Source organism: Apodemus sylvaticus, chromosome 5 (assembly GCF_947179515.1).
Source record: "Apodemus sylvaticus chromosome 5, mApoSyl1.1, whole genome shotgun sequence".
Taxonomy (NCBI): Eukaryota; Metazoa; Chordata; class Mammalia; order Rodentia; family Muridae; genus Apodemus; species Apodemus sylvaticus.
In genome coordinates, this window is record NC_067476.1 from 72760894 (window position 1) to 72785312 (window position 24419).

At 52.2% G+C, this 24419-nt stretch overlaps 2 protein-coding genes across 7 annotated transcripts; both read left to right on the plus strand.

Annotated features, from left to right (window-relative positions):
* Nucleotides 1-2555: 2555 nt before the first annotated feature.
* Pacsin3 (protein kinase C and casein kinase substrate in neurons 3) lies at nt 2556-11011 on the plus strand. Of its 4 annotated transcripts, none has more exons than XM_052182950.1 (11): nt 2556-2703; nt 6243-6306; nt 6550-6640; nt 6783-6939; nt 7546-7781; nt 7883-8038; nt 9089-9264; nt 9382-9502; nt 9610-9746; nt 10107-10228; nt 10521-11011. In XM_052182950.1, the coding sequence occupies exons 3-11, from the start codon at nt 6587-6589 to the stop codon at nt 10634-10636; spliced, it is 1275 nt and encodes a 424-aa protein (XP_052038910.1). In that variant the 5' UTR covers nt 2556-2703; nt 6243-6306; nt 6550-6586; the 3' UTR covers nt 10637-11011. The 4 variants fall into 4 exon arrangements, with proteins under 4 accessions (XP_052038910.1, XP_052038908.1, XP_052038911.1 ...); XM_052182948.1 differs by lacking the exon at nt 2556-2703 and adding an exon at nt 3191-3290; XM_052182951.1 differs by lacking the exon at nt 2556-2703 and adding an exon at nt 3191-3290 and having other exon boundaries at nt 10110-10228.
* A 540-nt stretch (nt 11012-11551) lies between these two features.
* On the plus strand, nt 11552-23721 carry Arfgap2 (ADP ribosylation factor GTPase activating protein 2). Of its 3 annotated transcripts, XM_052182952.1 has the most exons (17): nt 11552-11748; nt 11918-12036; nt 12577-12649; nt 13352-13483; nt 13563-13643; nt 14564-14645; nt 14862-14918; nt 15436-15477; nt 15819-15871; nt 16264-16400; nt 16489-16620; nt 20179-20307; nt 20391-20525; nt 21555-21681; nt 21820-21913; nt 22022-22140; nt 22568-23721. In XM_052182952.1, exons 1-17 carry the CDS (start codon nt 11677-11679, stop codon nt 22586-22588), a joined length of 1605 nt encoding a protein of 534 aa, XP_052038912.1. In that variant the 5' UTR covers nt 11552-11676; the 3' UTR covers nt 22589-23721. The 3 variants fall into 3 exon arrangements, with proteins under 3 accessions (XP_052038912.1, XP_052038914.1, XP_052038913.1); XM_052182954.1 differs by lacking the exon at nt 20391-20525; XM_052182953.1 differs by lacking the exon at nt 15436-15477.
* Nucleotides 23722-24419: the final 698 nt, after the last annotated feature.

Below are 24419 nucleotides of genomic sequence, written 5' to 3' on the forward strand. Positions count from 1 at the left end.
GTTTTTCCACCCGGCGTTGCCTGGGATCTTAAAGGCATAGCAGTTAAATCAGATGCATTACTCAGCTGCCTTTTCAGGAATTCTGGGGTGATACCCAGAGGCAGAGAGAAACTTGAGAAACAAGGCAGCCTTCAGAGGGACCTGGCCCTCCCTCGGGTCCTCCGTGTGCTGTCTGTGCTTTTCCCTGCTCACTCCTTCCAGAGCTATGATTGGGAAGGATGAATCTGGGTGGGGATACAGTTCACTGGTAGAGTGTGTGTTTAGTATGTGTGAGGCCTGGGTTCCAACCCCTCAAGAAAAAAACAGCTGAGGCAGGAAAATTGTTTGAGACCAGGAGTTTGAGAATAGCCTTGGTAACATAAGGTGACCCACCCCCGACTAAAGAAAAAGAATAAAATTCAATTCTTTGGAAACACTAGCTACAATCCAAGTGTTCAGAAGCCATGTGTGTACCTCAGGCTGAGGTTGCAGAGGAGCGGAGGAGCAGAGCATTTGCATAGCAGAAACAGGGCTCTGAGTCTGAACTTCAGCACTGCAAATAAAATGCTTAATTTAAAAAAATGTTTCCTCTGTTCTGGAATTGAAGAGCAATCTCTTCAGCAATGATGGGCATTTGTATCTCATTTTGAATAGTGCTATATACTAACATCCTGCCACTTCTGTCTGTATTTGTGCACATTTGTCTATGGTAGATACCACGTAGCAGAATTGCCGGGTCATAGAATCACAGACCAATACTGGGGCTCGGCACACCCTATTGTTCCCGCCTAGAATACCTCTCTCCATGACTAACTCCTGCTCATCAAGCTCAACCAAGTATCATGCTTTTGAGGCAGGTGGTCCTACCTGCCTCAGTTTACTTGTGGGACTGCCCCCCCAATCTTATTGTTGAATACATAGGGCTCAGCCTTATTTCTCTATATATTCCCAAAACCTGGGATAGGGTTTAGCACAAAGCAAAAATCCAGATGTTTCCTCGGGTGAATAAGCAAATGAAGGCTCAGTGGGTAGGACATTCCAGAAATTTGGGTGAGGCCCAGTGTCCTGAAAGCTGGCTGCAAAGCCCTGTCACCTGGTACTGTGAGCCAAGTGGCTTCTTGCTGGGTTTCTGTCTTTGGCCCTGTGGGCCTGGGCATCTCATCTTGATCTGATCAGGTTGAGGGGCGACACTGTTGAAGCACTGTGTAATTAAGGGGTCTGTTCCTAGAGCGTGGAAATCTGAGCCCCTGGGGAGCAGGAGCTGGGACCCTGAACAATGTCTGTTTCCTTTCACCTACAGCTCAAAACGTTCTGTCCTTTGCCCCCTCCCAGTACCTTGGGGACAATTAAGATCAGCTGCAACATTTCTTTCTGACTCCAGGTCTGAACCCAAGGGAAGCCAGATGTTTTCCACTGCACATCCTCTTTTCCCTGTGGTCTGATGAACAGCCTTGTTTCCTGAGCCTCTATATCCTGCCTTCCCCACATCCCAGAGCCTGGCTGCCAACTTTATTTTTAATGAGGTTTTAATAGGCTGCTTCTGTAATTAATTTCATTCTTGTATTTTCACACTTTCTGTCTAGGTGCCTAACCGCCCCCAGGCGCTAGGTGAGATGCAGATTCCAAATAATGCAAAGCACCAAAGCTGGCTGTGATTAGACATTTCCCAAGCCCCTCTCATTTGCAGTTGTCTAACAATCATTAATTAACTGGGGCACGCGGCCCAGTGGTAGGTCAGCTGGGTTACCTGTCAGGTTTTGTAGAGGCAGAAACAGATAAAGAGAAAAGATTTGCCCAAGCCTTGAGAGAGTGGGTGTTGAAATTGGTTTCAGAAACCACATCCTCAGGTTTCAAATCTATTTGAGATTTGCCACATGCCACGGGTGACGCGCGTCTTTGTGACAACACAGGCAACTAAAGGAGACAGTTTCACGCTCCTAAGTCAACCCCCAGCAGCTGGTGTCACTCCTAAGTCACCGCTGTCCTGCGCAGCCCCTCTTCCCATTTTGGGAGTGGACTCTACGGAGTAAAGGACACGTCAGTGATTCCTTCCAGATTTAGATACAACACGATTTTGCTATTTTTAAAGTTGTCTTTTTAAAATCCGCGCGCGCACGTACTCACACTTCTAAGAGCGTGGAGGGGGCTGGGTTGGAAATGTGCGTGCTGGAAAGAGAGCAGCTAGGCCAGTTGCTTCCCAGAGCGCGTACGGTCCCCTAAGAGGCGGTCCCTTGGGCCCTCCAACCCGGGTTGAACTGTGACTCCAGGACCCCTGAGCACCAGAGGCCTGCCTGGGATCCCGCTGGCCCGCTCTCCCTCCTCTCTCTCGGTCCGGGGCACCGCTGCTGGGTCACCCGGCTCAGGAGAGAGCAGGAGGGGCGGGGAAGCCGAGCAGGTGGCGATTAGGTCAGCGTCAGAACATTCTTGGACCGCTCCAGTGGATATAAATAACAAGACCCACAGGCTCTGAAATCCCGAGAGGCTGGGGGTGGGGCAGTGAAGAAGGGATCTATTATGGGTGGGGTGGCATAGTGACGATTCGGAAAGTCTACATTGGACTAGGAGGTGAGACCAGGGAATTTAAAGATGAGATATAAAATCTGAAACCATGAACACGGAGGAGAAGGAAGAGGAGGAGTTCGTGTTTTTTTCCCATCCCCACCCACCGCGTGTTTGTCTCAGGTCTCAGAATGCACGCTGGAGTTGCAAGCAGAGCGGCTCTAGGTAGGCAAGACTTCTCTAGTCTGGACTAGAGATCTTGGGCAAGCAGCTGAAGGTATCTCTAACTCTCGTTCACGTCAGTGTGAATCGTAACGTTTACAAGGAGTGGGTGGTTGTGAACCTGTCTCCCTGTAGCTAACTTCTAAGAAAGGTGCTCTCAGCAAAGAATGTAATGCAGCATTGTCCCGGAATCCCACCCCAATGATTAGTGTGCAAGTTCCCGCTCACTCCCACCGGCCTCCCAAGCTCTAGAAAGGTCGGAGAGCGACAAAGCTCAAATCTAGCTCTCTGGTAGCCTCGCTACGCCACCTTAGACTATTTAGCTTCGGCTCTCTCTGCACCGGGGAGCAGATCCTATGGCTCGCATCCCGAGCCACCTGGCGCAGGGATGCCTGCAGTCCCTGGCTTGAGGATGCTGTCGGTGGGGTTGGGGCGGCGGCTCCGCGGAGAGGGCGGGCCCGGGGGCCGGGCTTCCCGGGGGAGGGACCGAAGCGCTCCAGGAGGCGGTGGCCGGGACCCGGGAGTGCTAGGACTCAGGACTGAGCGTGGCCAGATCCCCCTAATCCACCGAAGGCCCCTGAGAGGACACGGTGAGTGCTTTGGAGGGGATGCTGGGGGACACAGCAGCGGCGTGGTGGCTCTAGATCGCTCTTTGGTCCTCCGACTCCTGAAGTTGGCAATGGGACGGACTCCCGCGCGGGAGACCCCGGCCATTGGCTGCCACGGAGCGCAAGGCCATCTCATCTCCTACGCTAATTAGGCGTTTCTTCAGGCCAGCCAAGGGAAATGGGGCGTCCACGCTAGAGGAGCAAATCATTTTGAGACCCCCTAGAGGGTCCCAAACTGCTCTCCTCGCGCCGGTTCTGAAGCCCTAGAAGGGGCCTCTGTAAAAAGCCCGTCCCCCCCCCCCCCCCCACTTCGCGCCACCATCTGTATGGCTAACCCTAGTAGGCAGCGCCCCTTCCCCGCTGCAGTAACCAGCTGGCCCCACCTCCCCACCGAGACCAAGTTCAACAAGTTTGTCCAAGAAGTCCTAGAGCCTCCATGTCTAGGCCTGGCTATGTCTATCCGAGTGGCTGGCTCCACCGGCTTGGAGTTGTTCAACACCGAGCCTTCAGGGATCCGGAGGTGGTTTGTAGGGTGGCGCTGTCTATAAGGGAGGAGGCCAAAGACCGGGCAGCCCTTGGGTTCTGTGATTTGGTGTGGAGGCTCGAGGTTAGGTGTGCGTCACCAGTGAGCAGGCACCTCAGCCGGCAGGTCGGGTTTCCAAAAGTGCCCCTTTGTTATGCCCCTCCCTGGCTCTGCCTCCTCCCCCTTTCCCTGAGCCACCCCCTCCCCCAGCCTTCCAAAAGACTGTGCCAGTCTCTTTTTAAATGGCCCTCTCTGGATCAGCAAGCAGCCCCTCCTGCACCTCCAAATGCTAGGTCTACAGGCTGTCTGGGAGAGACTGCTGGGAAGCCCTTGGGCGCAGCCTGTGACTCAGGACACAGAACTGGGCTGGGCAGGGTAGCTTTGCTCTCTTTCAGGCCTGTGTCCCAGCTACTGGAAAAGGGTGGGGGCTGACTTATGTGTAAGAGAGGAGCAAGGCAGAAGCTTTTGGAGCTCAGGTGGGGAGAGCGGGCTCTGTCCTGAAGCCCAGCACTTGCAGTTCAGTACTAGTGGCTGAGGAGAGACCCTGCCAATGTCCCAGAAGCCTCCTCTGGCCTGGGCTGGAAAGATTTTAACTACCTGTTCTTGCTCTCTGAGCTCTTGCTGTGGTAGGATGTGTTTACTCAGATGTGGGTCTCTGCTAATGTCAGGAGGCACAAGATGCCAATCCTCTTCAGCAGGGACCAAGGTGCCAGGTCCACCCCCAGAACTAGATGAAGCTGGGGTGGCAGGCCTGGCTGTGCCTGGGGCTTCAGCTTGTGTTTGCTCTGTGAGGCCTGAGGGAACTGTGCCAGCACCACACACACAGCCTGCTCTGTTCTGGGGCCAGGGAGAAGGAACGGGTTGGGGGCAGCTCTCATGGGAGCCAGGAGCAGGGAGACTGGAGTAGGCAGGGGCCCCAGGTCCTGGATGGTTCACTGGGGCAGCTCCGAAGGCCCAATGATTTATAATTACTACTTTCCCCACCCCCACCCCGATCTGGCTGGCAAGCCATTCTGAACAAGTGGGGCTGACTCAAGAGGAAACAAGGGGGGGCTAGTTGAGGTTGGGGGGCAGTTTGCTTGTGTCCAGGGATCTTCATTGCCTACAGGCTAATGGGGTCCCAGGGAGAGGCTGGTCTCCCTCCTGTCAGCAGAAGCAGGAAGCCAGCTTAGCCTAGGCTTTCCTCAGGGCTGCTGTAGCCAGCAGTTTGTCCGCTCTTCAGATGGAAGGACATTCTTTTTTTCCCTTTTGGTGCTAATGATGGACCTAACCTCTGGTGTCAAGTATGTAGTACGTCCTATCTCTGAGCTAAGCCTCCAGTCCCTTGTTTTCTGATTTAGTTGTTACCAATTCTAGTACCCCCGGGGGGGGGAGGGGGTAATGTGAACCGGAACTGCAAAAGTCTGTCAATGACTTTGGACAGATCCAGTCACAGTCACAACCTATGGAATGTATAGTGGGACTGTGAACACAGGGCCTATGGGGAGCCCTGAGGAAGGCTGAGTGAAGTCTGGAGTTTTGAGAGTGAGTAGAGGTTTACCAGTTTAGAGAGCACTGTGTCAGAATCCTGCTTTGGTTGCTGCAATCTCATACTCTTGTCCCCTTGACCCAACTGTCCCTGCAGCCTTGGGCTATCTCATGGAAGAAAGTAATTCCTTCTATGGACTGAGAGTCAATTGGTGCTGGGGAGAGCTGAGACCTTGCCTGGAGGCAGGAGGCTGCATGTCACTGTGTCCTCTAGTGGGGGTGGGGTGGGAACAGAGAGGGGGGAGGGAGACTGACTTTGGGGGTAAAATTACCCTAGACTTTTTGAAGGCAAAATGGAATTGTTATCTCAGGACCCTCTGAGACACTCCCGATGTTGTGTGGTGGTGGCAGGGGGCAGGCGAGTGTGTCCTTAGGAATGATGGATCTTTCAAGTGTTTCTGGTTCATTGCTGAGTTTTGACTTTTACATCAGCCATAGTATGGACACTGACCAGGTGGGGGAATTTCCACTTTAGAGTGAGCTGAGGCTCTCTTAGGACAGTAAAGCACAGTTGTCCAAAAACTTCCTGGTCGTGATAGGGCCCAGGCCTTCAGGTTCTCTTTCCACTCTGCTCAGCAGGGACAGTTGCTGGGTCTGTGACAGGGGACCTCCTTTCCTTGGACTGGTTTGTTCATGGGGTCGTCTTGTCATCCAAGGGGCCTCGTTAGGCAAGAGTTGTCTTCTAAAGTAGGAGTGTGGGGCTTTCTGCCCACCACCCACCCCTGTCTGTCACCTAATCCCTTGCTGGATTGTGTGACCGGTCTGGCATTCTCGGCCTGGAATCTGGCACTTCTGACAGCAGTTGCTATATTGGGGGTACTGGGCACCGCCCTGGACACTGGAGGTTCCCACTCTTTATTCCCGTCTATGCTCTTAACATCAAGACAGACTCACAGAGGCAGCTTGGAGACTTGGCCACAGGTCCTTGAAGTGATCTGGAGACCCCAGGTATGTAGAGGATGGACCGAGACGGGTGGATTCAGAGGGAGAAGGGAACTCGGGAGCTGCCATCTTTGCCCCTCCCCTGGCCCCTCCTGGCGATGTCTAGCCCTTTGCTGCTTGGCCATTCCTCTGCTTGGTCCTTGGGTGGTGGGGATGGCAGAAGGACAAAGCTTTGGACTAGTAGAAGGCCTTTTCCCAGCCCCCAAACTGCAAGTCTCAGTTTTCTGCTTAATTCCTCGCCCTCCCCAGCAACACATCTGCCACCATTCCGTGCTGCAGGGATACCATGGCCCCAGAAGAGGACGCTGGAGGGGAGGTCTTAGGGGGCAGTTTCTGGGAGGTAAGCGGCTGGGGACTGGGTTTGGAGTGGCAGTCAACTGTCCCTTTCTGTTTGGGCTCGGCCACCTGTACAGGGGAGTAGCGTAGCCATCAGCCCCAGCTGGGAAGGGGGCTCCTAAAGCCGTCTCTCTTCTGTGCTGCAGGCTGGCAACTACAGACGGACTGTGCAGAGGGTTGAGGATGGGCACAGGCTGTGTGGGGACCTGGTTAGCTGCTTCCAAGAACGTGCCCGCATTGAGAAGGCCTATGCCCAGCAGCTGGCTGACTGGGCCCGCAAGTGGAGGGGCACGGTGGAGAAGGGTGAGGCAGTACGCAGGCCTACCGAAGGCCTCCCAGCTGTGGGGGGTGGGGCCCGCAGGCCTGCTTCTTGAGGTTTTGTGGGTCCTGGGGATGGGGTTTAAGACCTCAAGCATGCATGGCAAGAGGGATCAGTATTCCTACTTCACCCGTTTTCTAGAACAGAAATGAAGGTCAGAGAAGGGACTTGCCTGAAGTCACAGCTAGGAAAAGCTGAAAGTGGAGGGCAGGCCTCCTATCTGGGTAGAGAGATCCCAGGCACACAGAGCTCGTGCAGCAGGCTTGGCTTTACTCTGCACTGCCGAGTTAACCTGACTTCTCCAGGTTTAGTTTTTTTTTTTGTTTGCTTTCTTTTGTTTGCTTGTTTTTTGCCCGTTCCGTTTGGGCAGTGGTGGTGACCCCGTGGTGACAGTGAAGGCAAGGATTCATGAGATTGCTGGTGTCAGGGCGGAGCAGGGGGCAATGTCGCAGCCCTTGACACCACCGCTGCTGGTCAGCTTTGCCCCTCATCCTACCGTGCCCCTGTCTGGCACCCAGAGCAGGATGCCGGGAGGGGAAGGGCGTATTTAAGATAGCAAACCCGCCTGGCCCAAGCCCATCCCTCTGCAGGCCCACAGTACGGCACTCTGGAGAAGGCCTGGCACGCCTTCTTCACTGCGGCCGAGAGGCTGAGCGAGCTGCACTTGGAGGTGAGGGAGAAGTTGCACGGTCCAGACAGCGAGCGAGTGCGGACCTGGCAGCGCGGGGCTTTCCACCGGCCAGTGCTGGGGGGCTTTCGGGAGAGCCGGGCTGCAGAGGATGGTTTCCGTAAGGCCCAGAAGCCTTGGCTAAAGAGGCTGAAGGAGGTGAGGCCAGGGGCAGTGCTCTCTGGAGGCAGGCACCTTCCGGGGCTGCACGGCTCCAGGGTGTGGCGTCTAGGAAGCTGACTTGTTCTCGTGCTCGTTAGGTTGAGGCTTCTAAGAAGAGCTACCATACAGCCCGCAAGGACGAGAAGACCGCCCAGACCCGGGAGAGCCATGCGAAGGCGGACAGCTCCATGTCCCAGGAGCAGCTCCGAAAATTACAGGAGCGGGTGGGACGCTGCACCAAAGAGGCAGAGAAGGTAGGTCCCCCCACCCCCACAGCTTCCTGGGTGCCTTTCGGACCCTAGGCTCTTCTTGCTCTAATCCCCGAGGCTACCGGAATTTGGGCTGGGCACCAGGGTGCACACTTTAATATCAGCACTCGGGAAGCAGAAGCAGGCGCATTTCTATAGGCTCATCAAGGCAAGCCTGGTTTACATAGAGGCTAACCGTGTCTACATAGAATTCCAGGCCAACAAAGGTTACTGTAGTGAGACCCTGTCTCAACAAACAAACAAACAAACAAACAAACAAACAAACAGGAGGAACTGGGGCCTGAGGAGATAGTTTAGTTGGTGAAGCGCTGCGTGTGAAGGTAAAAGCTCAGCAAGGGTAAAGGGGAGCTGACAGAGTGGGTGTGCATCAGAGTGGGTGTGCGTTGGGCGTGGACAGGACAGGCGACCCCTGCACCTGCATGGCCAGCTTGTCTAAAAGCTGTGAGCAACTGAGGAAGGCACTCCATGTTGACATTCTGTCTCCACCACACATGCATGCATGCAATGCAGGTATGCACATGCACAGAGAAGCATGAGGAAACATGGTGTTTTACCTAGGAAAGCAATGGGATTTTGAAGAATGGCATTTTTTTTTTTTTTTTTTTTTTTTTTTTTTTTTTTTTGCCCAAGAGAGAAATGGCTGGGTTTCAGGCAGTTGGGGACTTAGTTACCTGGAATCAGTTCTCACCTTGCATACTCTGTCCTCTGCCCCGAGTGCCCTTCTCTCTGGCATTTCATCCTCCCTGAGGGGTGTCATTTCTATCTATAACACCTCCTCCAGGAAGCCTACTTGGATTAATCTCACCTTATCATCTAGATTGACCCCTGTCTTGTGTCCATGCAGATTCTTTTAGGTGTTTATTTGTGCATGTCACTTCCCTTATTAGGCTGCTTCTGTCAGTCCCTGAGGGTAGGAAGTGAGCTTCAGGCCGGACACCCCGGTGGCTAGCTTCAGGTCTAGCCTGTGGCTATACTCAGTGAATACTGGTGCAGACAGTCTGTCTGTCATCACTGCCTCTCTTCTCTCTCACCCAGACGAAAACGCAGTACGAGCAGAGCCTGGCAGAGCTAAATCGCTATACCCCGCGCTACATGGAGGACATGGAGCAGGCCTTTGAGAGCTGCCAGGCCGCGGAGCGCCAGCGACTTCTCTTCTTCAAGGATGTGCTGCTCACCCTGCATCAACACCTCGACCTCTCCAGTAGTGACAAGTACGGCCGGCAGGCTGGATAGAGGCGCCCCTCACCTCCTCTGGGTTCTGGTTGGGCGGCATGACCTGGAGCTCTGGGCTTTGGCTGTCCTTCCCTGTCTGACTGGGGGCCTCATAGGTTCCAGGAACTCCATCGAGACCTGCAGCAGGGCATCGAGGCAGCCAGTGAGGAAGAAGATCTGCGCTGGTGGCGCAGCACACACGGGCCCGGCATGGCCATGAACTGGCCACAGTTCGAGGCAGGTGTTGGAGGCTGGGTGGGATTGGGTTGGGCTCAGCGTGGGCTCCAAAAGGATGATGAGGTTTGCGATGCCGTCAGTGAAGGCGGGCCAAAATCTCTCCACAGGAATGGTCCTTAGACACACAGAGAGCCATCAGCCGCAAGGAGAAGGGTGGCCGGAGCCCAGAGGAGGTCACTCTGACCAGCATTGTACCTACAAGAGATGGCACCGCACCCCCACCCCAGTCCCCGTCATCTCCAGGGTGAGAGCTGGACCCTGGTCAAAACGAGGCAGCTCCTTCGCTTGCCAGTTCCCACCTCTTCCTTCTTTCCCATCACCTCAGCACCCAAGGGCCATCTTGGGAGAGTTAATTTCACAGAGGTTTAGATTTGCCCCATGGTCCAGTGTCCCTCGCAGTTTGGCTGTATAATAGCCCTGGGCACAGAGTCGGACCCTCGTTCACGAAGCAAGTGGCAGCAGTGTGACTGTTCATCCCGCTCCTTCCCGCCCGCCCGCCCGCCCGCCTCTTCAGCGATCCTCCAAGCGGCAAAGCCCTTTGTCTTGAGTACTGGATACAGTCGGTCTTGTGCCCTAAGTTGTCCCCTTGTGCTCCCCTCTCTAGCAGCGGGCAGGACGAGGACTGGTCAGATGAGGGGAGTCCCCAGAAAGCTGCCACTGGGGTGAGGGTGCGGGCGCTTTATGACTATGCTGGCCAGGAAGCGGATGAACTGAGTTTCCGAGCAGGTATGCTGGGCCCTTTCATTTCAGCCCCTGTCCTACCTGCTAGAGCAGGGCTGTAGCAAAGGAAAGCCAGAGACTCCGTTCTCAAGGGCTGCACAGGGTCCAGCTGCAGCCTGACAGTTGCTTCCCTGGGATCTAAGGTTGGGGTGGTTTTTCCTGGCTGTGTCCTATCCTGGTCTGAGTTGGGTATCCTCCAGTCTGTAGGCCCAGTGCTATCCCATCCCCCAGTCCATGACCTAGTTTTGAGACCAGTGAAGCCGGTGCCTTTGGCAGTGACCGTTTTTTCCTTCTTCAGGGGAAGAGCTGCTGAAGATGAGTGAGGAGGACGAGCAGGGCTGGTGCCAGGGCCAGCTGCAGAGTGGCCGTATCGGTCTGTACCCTGCCAATTACGTAGAGTGTGTGGGCGCCTGAGTGCCCTGACGGCCCAACCACGGCGTCTCTCCGACCTGGGCCAGAGCTCAGCCCTTCCTGGACTGCTGGACCTGAAGGCCCCGACCCATGTACTGCTGCTGTCCCTCTCTCTCCCCACAGGAGGAAGTCCTAGGGCCCAAGAAGGGACGGGTCTGTGTCTAGAGTTGGAGGTTGGAGTGACAAGAGGGTTGAGAGGTGCTTGAGCCTCCCCGGGAACATTTGGGATATCCCAGAAATAGGGGGATCCAGTTCCTAAACTGTTTAGGAGTTCCTGGGGTGAAGTTAGGGAGAATGTAGTTTGGCGCCAGCAGCACCCTCTTTTGTGACTTGTTGTAGCGTGTATTAAATTTGATCAAGAATAAAAACCCCATCAAGTGTTGTGAACATCTTTTGATACCCCACTCTTGCTGGTGGGAGGCATGGCGGGGAGGGGGTCCGTGGGCGCAACATGCGGTATGGAACTGGGATTGGGCAGGCAGTTGCCTCCTGGTATCTGCCCCGGAATTTCAGGACAGTTGACTGGAAGACACTTGAGATCAAGCTTGTTGGGTGCCGGCCTCTGTTCCTGGCGGGTTGCTGGATTGTGAGCTGAGCTGGAGTCCTGCCAATGTCTTCCTGATGGGACTAGGAGCACTTGGGAGATTGTTAATCATTACTCATCCATCAGTTATTCATCATAGAGTGTTGCCATGACTATCTGCCTGTCGCCCACAGCCAGTGGTCGAGCGGTCCGTAGGGTGCCGGCGTCCAGCAGGCACTCTTAAGGAAGTTTGGGCCAGTCCCCGAGCCGTCGCCCGCTCCGGCTGCGGATTGGCCAGGCGCAGCGCGGCGTTCGCGCTCAGGCCCATTGTGGAGCTCCCGGCTGCTGACGTCATGTTTCAGTCCCGCCCGCCCTTTATTGGCCCAGATCTGGTCGAATCACTCCACTCGTAGGCGGGTTAGGGCCCTGTCGTGACCGGCGCGGTTAGCCTGCCTTCGCCGCCGAGGATTGGCCCGCGCCGCGACCTGTCGGTCGCGGTTGTGTCTGGGAAGGAGAGAAAATGGCGGCCGACCCGAGCAAGACCGAAATCCAAACTCTTTTTAAGAGGCTTCGCGCAATTCCCACCAACAAGGTGCTTGAGCGGGCGGGGCACGGGTCCTGACGCCGGCGGAGAAGGCGTCCCCTGTCCCTTGGGGTCTGAGGGAGGGCGGGGACGGAGGTTGGAGGCTTTCTTGTGGTTTCTAGCGCCGGCCGGGCCTCGACTCTGGGCCCTAACCATTCCCTTGTCGCCTCTTCTTTAGGCCTGTTTCGATTGTGGCGCCAAGAGTCCTAGTTGGGCCAGCATCACTTATGGTGTCTTTTTGTGTATTGACTGCTCCGGAGTGCATCGCTCCTTGGGTGTCCATCTCAGTTTTATCAGGTAGGTTCTGTATGAGGGTGCTGTGCCTCCACAGGAGCTGTATGTTTGGTCAGCGACGGGGAGAGGACGCCTGGACTTGGACCTTTCTGAATTCGGTGTTTGGATACCTCCTGGAGGGAGTTCTGGTAGCCTACAGCGGGGGCTTGCGGGCGGAGTCGGGGGAATCCGCCTCTGTAGGCTTCTCTCCTCACAGTTAACGTGATACTCAGCTTCAGTTTGGAGGAGAAGTTCGATGAATTGACCTTGTTATTGCAGAAAGTTTGGCCCAATAGGTCTCCAGTGCGACTTTGACCACTCTTAGAGAAGAGCCAAGCCCGTGCCTGCGTTCCTTAGATGTCGACCTCCTTTCGGATCTCCTTTTCAGAAATAATTAGTACCCTTTGGGTTAGGTGAAGAGCAATGATTTCAAATACAGGGAAGAGAGGAGGAAATGGGACAGTGACTGATGGTTCCTGGACACCCACAGACGCCTGAGGCCAAATGACAGGTTTAGTCTTGATAGGGAAGCATGCTTTGGTGACACTCAGCCTTTGCCCACAGGTCCACGGAGTTGGATTCGAACTGGAGCTGGTTGCAGTTGAGGTGTATGCAGGTCGGCGGGAATGCCAATGCGGTAAAGTTCCTTAATCTCCTTCCATCCCTATCCTTCTGCCTGGGTACTTCACTTTTTGATTTCTTAGAAGTGAGTTTGGTTATTCTGTTCAGAGAGTTTGCAGCTCTGGAACATGCCACACACTGTTTTCTAAGTTCAGAACATTTTAAACAGCTCCTTTCAAAGAGGCTTAATTAAATATAATCTTAACTAGACAGGTGCGTCTCCACAGTCATTGGGGTTTGGTGTTGTGGGCTCCTGGAGGGAGAAGTACACACAGTCCTCAGTCCCCTAGATGTCCTTCCCTGGTCTCACAGGGGAGGGGATGGCATGGTGGGTTTTTTGTTTTTGAGGAATTTTGGAGGAGGGAAGAGTGAGGTCAGTTAGTGAGTGAAGGTGATTGCTGGTAACCTGAGCTCACTTCAGGGAACCATATAAAGGTAGAAGGAGAGAACTGACTCCATGGAGTTGTCCTTTGACCTCTGTACACATGCTGTGGTGCACATATAGTAATATAAATTAAGGTTTTTGTTGTTGTTCTGTCTTGTTTTGAAAAGAAATTTTGGAAGATCTTTACCTCCATGAAAATCTGCTGGTGTCAGTAGTGTGTCATCCTGTATAAATAATAACCGGATTGTTTAGTAAAGTGTCTCCTGTAGTGTGAATACAGTTTTCTTTGGTGAGAGTATTTGCACATTTGTATTACTTCTCTTCGCTCTCCAGACTGCTTTTTTCCGCCAACATGGATGTATGGCCAATGATGCTAACACCAAATATAACAGCCGAGCTGCCCAGATGTACCGGGAGAAGATCCGGCAGCTAGGGAGTGCGGCTCTGGCTAGGCACGGTACTGATGTGAGTGCTGGTCCAGGGGCTAGGGTGCTGGGATAAGAGATGGTAACAGCCCTGAGTTTCAGTGTCTCCTCCCTTCCAGCTTTGGATAGACAACGTGAACAGTGCTCCTAGTCACTCTCCAGAGAAGAAAGACTCTGATTTCTTCACAGAACATACTCAGGTGAGTACCACAGGGATTCTTCCTCTGATAAGTGCTTTACTTAACAAGACTGTATATACCCTTTTGTGATCATGACATGAATTCTTGTGTTTAGGTACAAAACACTCAGTGTCTGTAGTTCAGAATGGGTAATTTCTGCCTGCTTCTTATGGGAGTGCAGTGGAATCCTCCTTAGAATTGGGTCCTGAGCTGGGCGGTGGTGGCACACACCTATAATCCCAGCACTCTGGGAGGCAGAGGCAGGTGGATTTCTGAGTTCGAGGCCAGCCTGGTCTACAGAGTGAGTTCCTGGACACCCAGGGCTATACAGAGAAACCCTGTCTCGAAAAAACCAAATCCAACCCGCCCCCCAAAAAAAGAAAAGAAAAGAAATGTGTCCTGGAGTAGAGAACAGTTTGGAAGCTCCAGAAGTCTTGGGGACCCTAAACTTCTAGATTTTCCAAAAAGGAACAGAAGTTGGAGACAATGAGGTTTGCCTGTCCTGTGACCCACCTGCAAGAAAGGCCTCTCTTGTGTGGGCAATGGGTTTTGAAGTTAGAGCCTCAGGTCACATCCCAGCTTCTCTGCAAGTATTTCTGTGAAGTGGCCAAGTCACCTGGCAAAAGCTCAGTTTCTCAAAAGGAGACATAGTTACTTCATAGGGCCTGAACATAGTTACTTCAACTGAACCTGCTGTATTTGCTGGTGGATTTGTGCCTGGTGCATGGTCAGTAAGTAAGAGTTGTTAGTGCTTTATCTGTTAGGGGAACAGGCTGGGCTAGCTGAAGAGGCTGTTTTCCTACTTTTATCTTCCTTAGTAACTGGTGAGTGTGATTGCTAATCTCAAATCTTATAGCCTGGAGCAGTGCCTCCTATCCACGGGTAGCTGTGGTTTTTCTGGAGGGCTCACTGAGGCTTGCGTGATCTGGCTTCCTTTTTAGGCCCCTGCTTGGGATACAGCAGCCATTGATCCTTCCGGAAGCCAGCAACCAACCCTACCTTCAGAGAGTAGTAACCTGGCACGTGAGTTCAGCCCAGGTCTCAACCAAGTGCCTGGGCCTGGAAAAGGACTAGGGCATAGGAAGTGGACACTTGGCCAGGGACATGGGTTCAGAGAGGGCTTCACTTTGGTCCTTGGAGGAAGGGGTGGGCATACATCTTTTGATGGCATGCTGAGGAAAGCCAGTGGCTCCTGTATCATCACCTCCTTAACGTAACTCCTGTCAATTGCATTCACAGAACCTGAACATGGCCCTAACACTGATCTGCTTGGAACCTCACCCCAAGCCTCTCTGGGTATGACGGCTGGCAGGTGTGGGGAGGCTGGGAGAAAGTGGGCCTCAAGTATTTGTTCCAGATCTCTGCTGCCTACTCATGTGAAGTAACCATAGGACCCTGAGCAACTGAACCTGCTCTGCCTGCCTCAGGGCCTTTGAGCTGTCTGTCTGTCATTTTGAGTGTGGGGGTAGATCTAGCCAAAGAATGGGAGGCTGGAATGGGACTGGTGTCAGGACTGGCCTGTTTTGTCCATTTCATGAGGTGTGGGGATAGCTTTGAGCTGCGCGTGGCTAGAGGCAATACTATCCTTTCAAAGTTCAGCCTTTCCCTCTCCTTTGTGGCCTTCAGACTTGGTTGTGGTAAACAATTCCTTTGCTGACCTTGGTTTGTTCTGTTGACTCTTGGGGGTTGGGGCGGAAGCCAGTGACTATCTCGTTGATTCTGTGAGAAGGCAGACTTTGAAGCAGGCTCTGCATAGGCTTTATGAAGCTTCTGGGACTGGCCCTTGTTAGCCACACGTCTGTTTTTCCTCCAGAGTCCATGTATCTGTCAGCTAAAGGGCCCTCTTCTACCAGAGGTAACCAGGGCTTTGGGAAGCCTGTCCCCTGCTTGCCAGCTACCTGCTGTAGCAGCTGAGGCTGCTGGCAGCTCCCCTGCCTAACAGTTGCCACTTTGGATGAGTACTTTGCCTTTGGTGCCTCGGGAATAGGCTCTTTCTTTTGGGCATCAGCGAGCTCCTCTAACCCTGTCTGTCTTTGGCTGGAACAGTCTTGGTTGGAAGTGGCGGTGGCAGTTTTGCCTTTGCATCTGCAGGAATTCTCTTTACATGCTCTTGTTGTGAAGCTGCTTGGTGTGGCCTGAGCCACATTCTCTGACCATCCTTTGTCCTAGCTCATACTCACCTTCTTCTTCACACAGAACTGAAAAGCTCCATTATTGGCAAGAAGAAGCCAGCTGCAGCTAAGAAGGGGGTAGGTGGGCTGAGGCAGTGTCCTAGGGTGGGTGTGAGCTGGAGGTGAGCTCCTTCGGTTCTTCCCATGTACTGGCAAAGGTACTAAACTTACCTGAACCTTGTCTGAAAGGGTGCTCCTGGGCAGTAATCGCGACCTCACCTAGTCCTTAGAGAGCTTGGCACATAGCAGGCCCCAGTCAGCGTTAACTGTGTCCTCACTCCTGAGACCTGTGCGTGACTGGGCCAAGTTCCTCCTCCCAGCTCTAGCAGAACCACTGCTGTCTTAGAATGCTCATGGGACCCTAAGAAAGACGACCCTCTTCATTGTGAATGTGACTACAGTGGCCACACTGGGGAGAGGGCTGAGGAGACTGGCTGGCCAGACCCCACATCACATGGTTTTCTCTTCAGCTGGGTGCCAAGAAAGGCCTGGGAGCTCAGAAGGTGAGCAACCAGAGCTTTACTGAGATTGAGCGGCAGGCCCAGGTGGCAGAGAAGCTCCGAGAGCAGCAGGCAGCTGATGCCAAGAAGCAGGCAGAAGAGTCCATGTGCGTGACGGCTGTGGTGCCTGTGGCCTGTGTGGGGGTTGGTGGCAGGTGGTGTGGATGGCAGCCTCTGAGTGTTCGTTCCCTCCAGGGTTGCCTCCATGCGTCTGGCCTACCAGGAGCTCCAGATTGATCGCAAGAAGGAGGAGAAAAAGCTACAGAATCTTGAAGGGAAGAAGCGAGAGCAGGCTGAAAGGCTGGGCATGGGCTTGGTGTCGCGAAGGTGAGGCTCGGGCCTGCTGTTAGAAACGTGCCATGCTTTTCTGGGAGCCAGGACAGGCTCTACCCAGCCCGTCAGGGTTTCTTGCTTAATCTTCCTCTGAGGCTAGAGAGGATATTTTGTTGTGTTAAAGTACCTAGGGCAGTGGTTGGCCCACACGTGTCAGCTGCTTAAGTGGGCAGGGTCAGGTGCTGTTTCACTCCAGGGTAGGATGGCACCTTATTAATATGGCTGCTTTGTGACTGGACAGATCTTTTCCCCCAAGACCTGAGGGCTTTCTGCTTTCTTAGCCCTTGTCCACTAAATGCCATTCGACCTTCCAGACACTATAATACCTCAAACCATCCCACATTTCAGATGCCTCTGGGTTGGGGAGTTCTGTGTGCGTGCGTGCGTGCGTGCGTTTGTTTATGGGGGAGGGCACCACTGCCTAGCTGGGAGTCTGTTCCAGAGCTACTTGGTTTGTGTTCTGTGCTTTGCTTAACAAAAGCAGAGCTGCTCTCTGGAGCATTCTGAGTTAATAGAGACCTCAGTAATAGTGTTGTTTTTTTTTTTTTTTAAGATGGTCTTAGTGTGTAGTCTGGGCTGGCCTCAAACTCTCAGAAATTCTTTTGCCTTTACCTTCCAGTTGCTGGAATTAAGAGACAGTAATAGATTTTTTTTTAAAGATGTATTTATTATTATATGTAAGTACACTGTAACTGTCTTTAGACAACAGAAGAGGGCATCAGATATCATTACAGATGGTTGTGAGCCACCACCATGTGGTTGCTGGGATTTGAACTCAGGACCTTCAGAAGAGCAGTCAGTGCTCTTAACCACTGAGCCATCTCTGCAGCCCAGTAATAGATTTTTTTTATCTTTTAAAAAATTACAGTATCTGGGGCCTGGGGATGTAGCTTGGTTGGTTGGTAGTGTGTTTGTCTTGCATGCATGAAGTTCTGAGTTCAATCCTCAGGACTATATAAAATGAGTGTGTTGGTGTAATCTCTGTAATTTCGGCACTCCGGAGGCAGGAAGATCAGAGGTACAAGGTCATTCTTTGCTATATAGCAAGTTTGAGGCTAGCCTGGGCTAAAATGTATCTGCGAGGAATGGTGGAATGCACCAGTGATCCTAGCACTTGGGATGAGGAAGCAGTAGAAGCAGGAGTTCAGAGTGATCTTGGCTACATAGGAATTCAAAGTCAGACTGGGTTCTGGGAGACTGTCTCAAAGAGAAATGATGATGATGATGGAGGAGGAGGAAGAAGAGGAAGGAGGAGGAGGAGAAGAAGATAGATCATCATCTACTGGTGCCATTCACAAGGTCCTGGCTGCAGTTAGCCTGGGCCATGGCTCTTGTTAGGAGGCATGGGCTCATTATGAGAAATATCTTACACATCCTAGTCCCAGGGAGAGGCCTTGGTACCTCTGTACAGATGAGGAAACTGGAATGCTAAGCAGCTCCCTCAAAGCTCCAAACCTGGCAACTGGCAAATGAGTTGACTTTTTAATTCTAAATTCATTTGTAGTTTTGTTTGTTTTTGTTTTCTTTAACACTCTATGTAGCAGTGTCCTACAATCACTGTGTAAACCATGCTGGCCTCTAACCCAGAGACCAGCCTGCCTCTGCTGAGCGAGCTCTGGGATTAAAGGGTAAAGTGCACCTCCGTCCCCGCAAGGCAGGGCTGACTGATGTAACTTAAGCTTTCAGACATACTTGGTATCACCTTCTTCCCTCTATGTGCTGCTAGTAGTGTGAGTACTAGTGTCACGAGTGAGGTGCAGGAGTGTGTGAATGTCTGTGTGTGAATGTGTGGTGTAAGTGTGTGTGTTTTGTTTGTTTCTTGTTTCCTGTGTCTTAAGCTGGCTTCCAAAATGGTATATAGCTGAGGATTCTGATCCTCCTGTCTCTGTTCCTTTTTTTTTTGAGACAGGGTTTCTCTGTGTAGCCCTGGCTGTCCTGGGATTCACTCTGTAGACCAGGCTGGCCTTGAACTCAGAAATCCACCTGCCTCCTAAGTGCTGGGATTAAAGGTGTGTGCCACCACTGCCCGACTCTGTCTCTGCTTCTAATGTGCTCCCATAGCAGGGTTTTTTAATTTATTTATAAAAGAAATTAGTATGTAAGTTTTTTTTTTAATTATTACATTTCATTTTTTTTTCTGGTGTGTTTGTGTGTGTGTCAGTATGGATGATGGATGTCAGAAGGCAGTTTATGGGAGTCTTTTCCTTCACCGTCGGGGCCCCAGGGGTTAACTCAGGCCACTGGGCTTGGTGGTAAATGCTTTCACTCCATTGAGCACTCTTACCAACATTTACTAAATCTTTTAAAATTACATTCTTATTTACTTATCTTATTTGTATGTATGTATATATGGGACCTACGTGTCCTATGGAACACATGTGGAGGTCATTTCTCCTTTGCCATGCGGTAGGGAGTGAGCCCTGGTTTTCTTGTTTTTGTTAGTTGTTTGTTAGTTTGAGACAATGTCTCATTAGTCCTGGCTGGCCCAACACAGGCCATTTGTTTTTGTTTTTGTTTTTTGGACAGTATTATGTAGCTTAGGTTAGCCTCAAAGTAGCTACATAGCCAAGGATGACTCATGGTCAAAGAGAGTACTGGCACCTGGGGCTGCAGTTAGAGATGGTTGTGACCTGCTTGTGGGCGCTAGGAGTTAAACGTGTGTCCTCTGGGGAGCCGCCAGTGCTCTTAACCTCAGAGCCTTCTCTAGCCCCTGTATTTTGTTTTCTTTTTTTTTTCCTTTCTCTTTTTTACAGTACAACAGAATCTCTTACTTAAATCTAGTCTACCTTATTTAAAATCCAGTTGCAATATTCATTCCTTGGGGGTTTCAGTTGGGAATCTTGGTGAATGTATGAGCACAGTGGGTCCTGACAGGAGTGGGGCACTGCCTGTGCTGCTGCCCACTCTAGGAGCACTGGCAGACCCAGGTCTTGGTTATGGCCAGACCCTGGGCTAGGAGATGTTCTTTTCTTCCTCTTTTCTTTTCTAAGAGATGGAATGATTAAGGGCACACCGTGATCCCATAATGGTCAGCTGGTGTTCCATGCTGCTTTGCGCATGTGCACATCTGTCAGGACCTCAGGAAGGATAGAGTCTGAGGTACAGTGAGGTTCTGAGGAAGGATGGAGATGGAGCTGGGCATGGTGGTGGCTTAGGCCTGTGATCCCAGCACTGGAAAGGCTGAAGGAGGAGGATCTGGGTCCCATTGCCAGGCTCCTTAGAAAATGCAAACCAAAAGCCAAAAAGGGAGACATAGAGACTGAACACTCATCATTTGGCGTACATTATTAAGAGAACAACCAATAGCTGTTGTCTAGGGAAAAGCCTTTTGAGAGAACAAAGTTTGTATGTTAACATTTCTGAGTATGTTCCCAGGTCGTTACACATAGTTCAGAGCACAGCTCTGCCTGGACGAGCCCAGTGCAGTGCACAGGCAGGGAGCTACACTGTGGGTGGTGGGTGGTGGGTGGTGGGTGGTGGGTGGTGCTGCTCTTGATCCCTCAACAGCTGATGCTCATTACCAGCCTTTGGCCTGCTGTGCTTTCTCCACAGCTCCATCTCCCACTCTGTGCTGTCTGAGATGCAGACGATTGAGCAGGAAACCCCGCTGAGTGCAAAATCCTCCCGTTCACAGCTTGACTTGTTTGATGACGTTGGAACATTCGCATCTGGACCCCCAAAGTAAGGCTCTTGCTGGGGCATAGACTTGGCTGTTTTGTTCCGTCACAGGTTTCTCTGAGCTGCTTACTCCGCTACCTTCCTAGGTACAAGGATAACCCCTTTTCCTTGGGAGAAACTTTTGGTTCCCGTTGGGATTCAGATGCAGCTTGGGGTATGGACAGGGTAGAAGAGAAGGAACCTGAAGTTACCATCTCCAGCATCCGGCCTATTTCAGAAAGGTATTGTGGTCAGGCAGCACTGTGCAGAACTTGATGCAGTGATGGAAGTGGGTGACAGCGTGTCCTAGCTACAGCTGAGGAACTGAATTTTTAATGTTTTCAAATGTAATTTTAGCCATTGTAAATAGCCACATATAGCTAGTGACCATTCATTAGACAGATGGGAAGCTTTTAGCTTGGGATATGTTTTATGGTGGGAGGAGTCTGTTCATTCAGTTCTGATGTCCATTCTAGAGGCTTTGTGCTTCTACTTCTGATTGACTGCAGTGTTAGGAATCAGACCCATGTTCCCACCTGGTAGGCCCCTGTTTCACTGTTTGAAAATCTTACTCTTTTTACTGTGAACAATATTTTGTTACTACAGACTATCCATTTGTAAAATAGGACATAAATCACTTCACAGGATTGTTGGAAGGAAAAGTGGTAAAGCCCCAGCCTAGAGCCCGTATGTCATCAGTGACGGGAATGGCCCTCTTATCCACGTCAGCATGGTTCTGAGACCATGATGTCATCATGCCACTGAGTAGTTAGGGCAGGAGAGTGGGGTAAGCCAGGCACACAGACTTGCACTTCAGATTCTGAGTAGGACAGAGACAGCAGCAGTGATGATAGGACCTTCTTTCTGCGCCTTAGTGAGACCACAGTGAGCTTAGGCCCTCACTTGTCTAATGTAGCTAATTAAGGCTCTTTGTGCCTTGACTTCAGTGAAGAAAAGGGAGAATGCCAAGGGCATTCTTTTGGAGGGTACTCACTAGGGGGAAGGTATTTTTTTATTTTTTTGGTTTTTTTCGAGACAGGGTTTCTCTGTGTAGTCCTGGCTGTCCTAGAACTCACTCTGTAGACCAGACTGGCCTCGAGCTCAGATATGCACCACCACTGCCTGGTTAGGGGGAAGTTCTTGAATCTCAGAGTCACAGGATAGCTGAGATAAACCATAGCCAGAAAGCTGCAGGTACAGTTTTTTGTCTTGAACTCTACTTTCCCTGGTGGTAATGAGAGGGGACCGAGATATTCTGCACATGTCCACAGAACTGCAAGTCGGAGGGAAGTGGAAAGTCGGAGCTCAGGTCTCGAGTCCAGTGAAGCACGTCAGAAGTTTGCGGGAGCCAAAGCCATCTCATCTGACATGTTCTTTGGTCGAGAGGTGGATTCTGAGGTTAGTGAAGTCTGCTTGGTGGCAGCAGGTAGAAGCCTGGCTTCCCTGGCTCTCCTTGGACTTTAGCGTTAGCATGGCCTATTTTGCATAAATCAGTTCTTTTATCACTGCCTAGACCTTGTCTTTTCTCCAACACAGTATGAAGCCAGGTCTCGGTTACAGCAGCTTTCGGGCAGCAGTGCCATCAGCTCTTCAGACCTTTTTGGGGACATGGATGGAGCTCATGGAGGAGGTAGGGCCTCGGTGTTGTCATAGGCATCGAATGAGCACAGCTGGAGTGCCCGTTGCTGGGAAGGGCTTCTTGCAGAGCTCTTGATCACCCCTTCCCTTAATTTTACAGGCACTGTATCTCTGGGGAATGTACTTCCTACAGCTGACATTGCCCAGTTTAAGCAGGGTGTCAAGTCTGTGGCTGGCAAGATGGCTGTGCTGGCCAATGGTGTGATGAATTCTTTACAGGTAAGGCTGGGCTACTGGACCTGGGAAGAAGTGAAAAGAGGTTTGCCTTCTACTGTGTCTAGATACAGCTGAGTAGCCATGGGCAGCTCTAGAGAGCTCTTTTTCTCGGCAGGGAGCTACTCTCCATCCCTGGTTTGGGCTAAGCCTCTCCCTGCCTCAGGTGATAATATGTCTGCACTGATTTGGCTAAGCTTGACACTTCTGCTGCTCTCCCCCTCCCAGGTTCTGTTAGGCAGGACTTCCCTTTCCTTTAGTATCCAGGTGGCTTTTACCCCGGCTCCCAACACATACTTCCAACATGGGGTTCCCAGCCCTCTGCGGCAGCCAGCCCTCGTCCTACTGTGGCTGTGCTGGGCAGGCACTGCATACTGGGGAGCCTCCTGCAGATTATAGGCTCTGACTTTGTGTTTTCATTCTCCTCACTTAGGATCGCTATGGTTCCTACTGATCCAGGCTCCATGTCTCAGGCCTGTGGTGGTGACAGCAAGAACCCTGACTCCCAGGCAGAGATGCCTGTCTTATGGATCTGGGGATTTGTTGACTTTGTGTGTGGTGTGTGAGTTGGATGACTTGGGAGGATCTGGAGAGGGGAATGGTCGGCTTCAGCCCTTGTCCTCAGCCTGTGCTCGAGTCCTTGTTCTCGTCGTCCCCCACACTCTCCCTCCATGCTAGTGTCCGTCCTGCCCGCCCTGCACCAAAGCTGCTGCTGCTGCTGCTAGGCCTACTACACTGGGGGTCAGGGGAGGAGTTCCGTCAGGATGGCTTTGTGGGTCTAGGTCTTCCCCCAGGAGGAAGGCACAAGGCTTCTGCAGGCTCTAGGATCCTGGGAGGTGGTCGGGGGCTTGACCTCCATCTTCTGGAGTTGTGCTGTATTAGCCCTCAGGCAGAAGTTCTGGACTGGCCACTGCACTTCCTGTCCGTGGGCCTCCTCTGGGTTCCAGGGAAAGATGGGCTAGGAGAAGGACCCAGGCAGCTCACTAAGAGCTAGAACTTGCTTGGTACCCGAAGGTTTTCTTTGAGATCAGCCCGGAGCCCTGAGCAATGTTCCACTGTCACAGCTTCCCTTGGAGGCCAACTTCTGCCTAGGTGTTTGAGAGCCTTTATCTACCATTACTGTGGGTCACAGCACCCTCTTGTCTATGCTTGAGATCCTCTTTTTGTGTCCTGCTTGGCCCCATGGTGAGTCTCATCTGTGTGTCCTGCCTGGATGCTGTGAACCTATAAGCTGAGGAAGCTAAGACTGAGAGAAAGCAGCCCTGGAGCTCAGCTTTTATCCTCTGCATCATCCTGGTTTAAGGGTCCTGGACAGCACCCCATCATCCAGTGAGAGTGTGAGGACCTGCAGCTGCAGGCTCCAGCCACTGGCAGCTGGGCCACGCACTGTGTCATCTTGGTGCCATCTCACCCTGCCACGCTGGCAGTCTGGCCCAACCTCTACCTGTGGATTGCAGGTTGGGCTCCCAAACAACACAGACCACTCTTCCCTCATCCCTCCCCAGAGGGACATGACTTTCTTTCAGCACTGTTTGTATTGAAACAAAGTGGTGTCAAAATAAAGCCCCCACGGGGCCCTGTGGGTCAGTGTGCTCTCCGTCCTGCCTCTGCCCAGTGCGGCCCTTCGCTCACTCTCTGGGCTCCCACCGATATGGATTGGGCGTTGGTGCCAAAGCTGAGGGCACTCTCTCCGGGGCCTCCAGCTTGTCTCTTCTCTGAAAGCCAAAGGCCCCTGGCTCCTTGCCCCTTTGCTGCCGCGGGGTCCGGTACAGCCTCGACCTCACCACCCTGTTGCACGTGGAGGAAAGAGGTGGTGTTAGTTGGCCCTTTGGTTTGTCTGCAGCCTCAGCGGCTCAACACCTCACCACAGGAGGCAGACAGGGACCTGTTTGTCATCGGAGCTCTGGGTTTGTTTTTGTTTTAGTTTTTGTTCGAGACTGTTCCCAAAGCCCAGACTGGCTTTGTACTTGAAATCCTCCTGTCTCAGCCCTGGTGCTGAGTGACAGGCATGTACTATAAAATGCCTAGCTTGGAAAAGCATTTTAAAGATTCAGACTTTTTATATATAAATATGTTTTGGAAGAGTTAGAGATGTGTGCATCACCCCTTTCTTTACAGGGCCACTCTGTCCTTGGCACTCCTCAGCACTGCACAGTGATAAGGCACTTTGGGAAGTGGAGGGTTAGAAAGGCAGGTACAAGGAGCTAAGATCAAAGCGGTTTCTAGTACCTTGGAATCATCTGGAGTGTTTGAAATGCATGACTTCTGTTTCTAGCGCCAGCTTG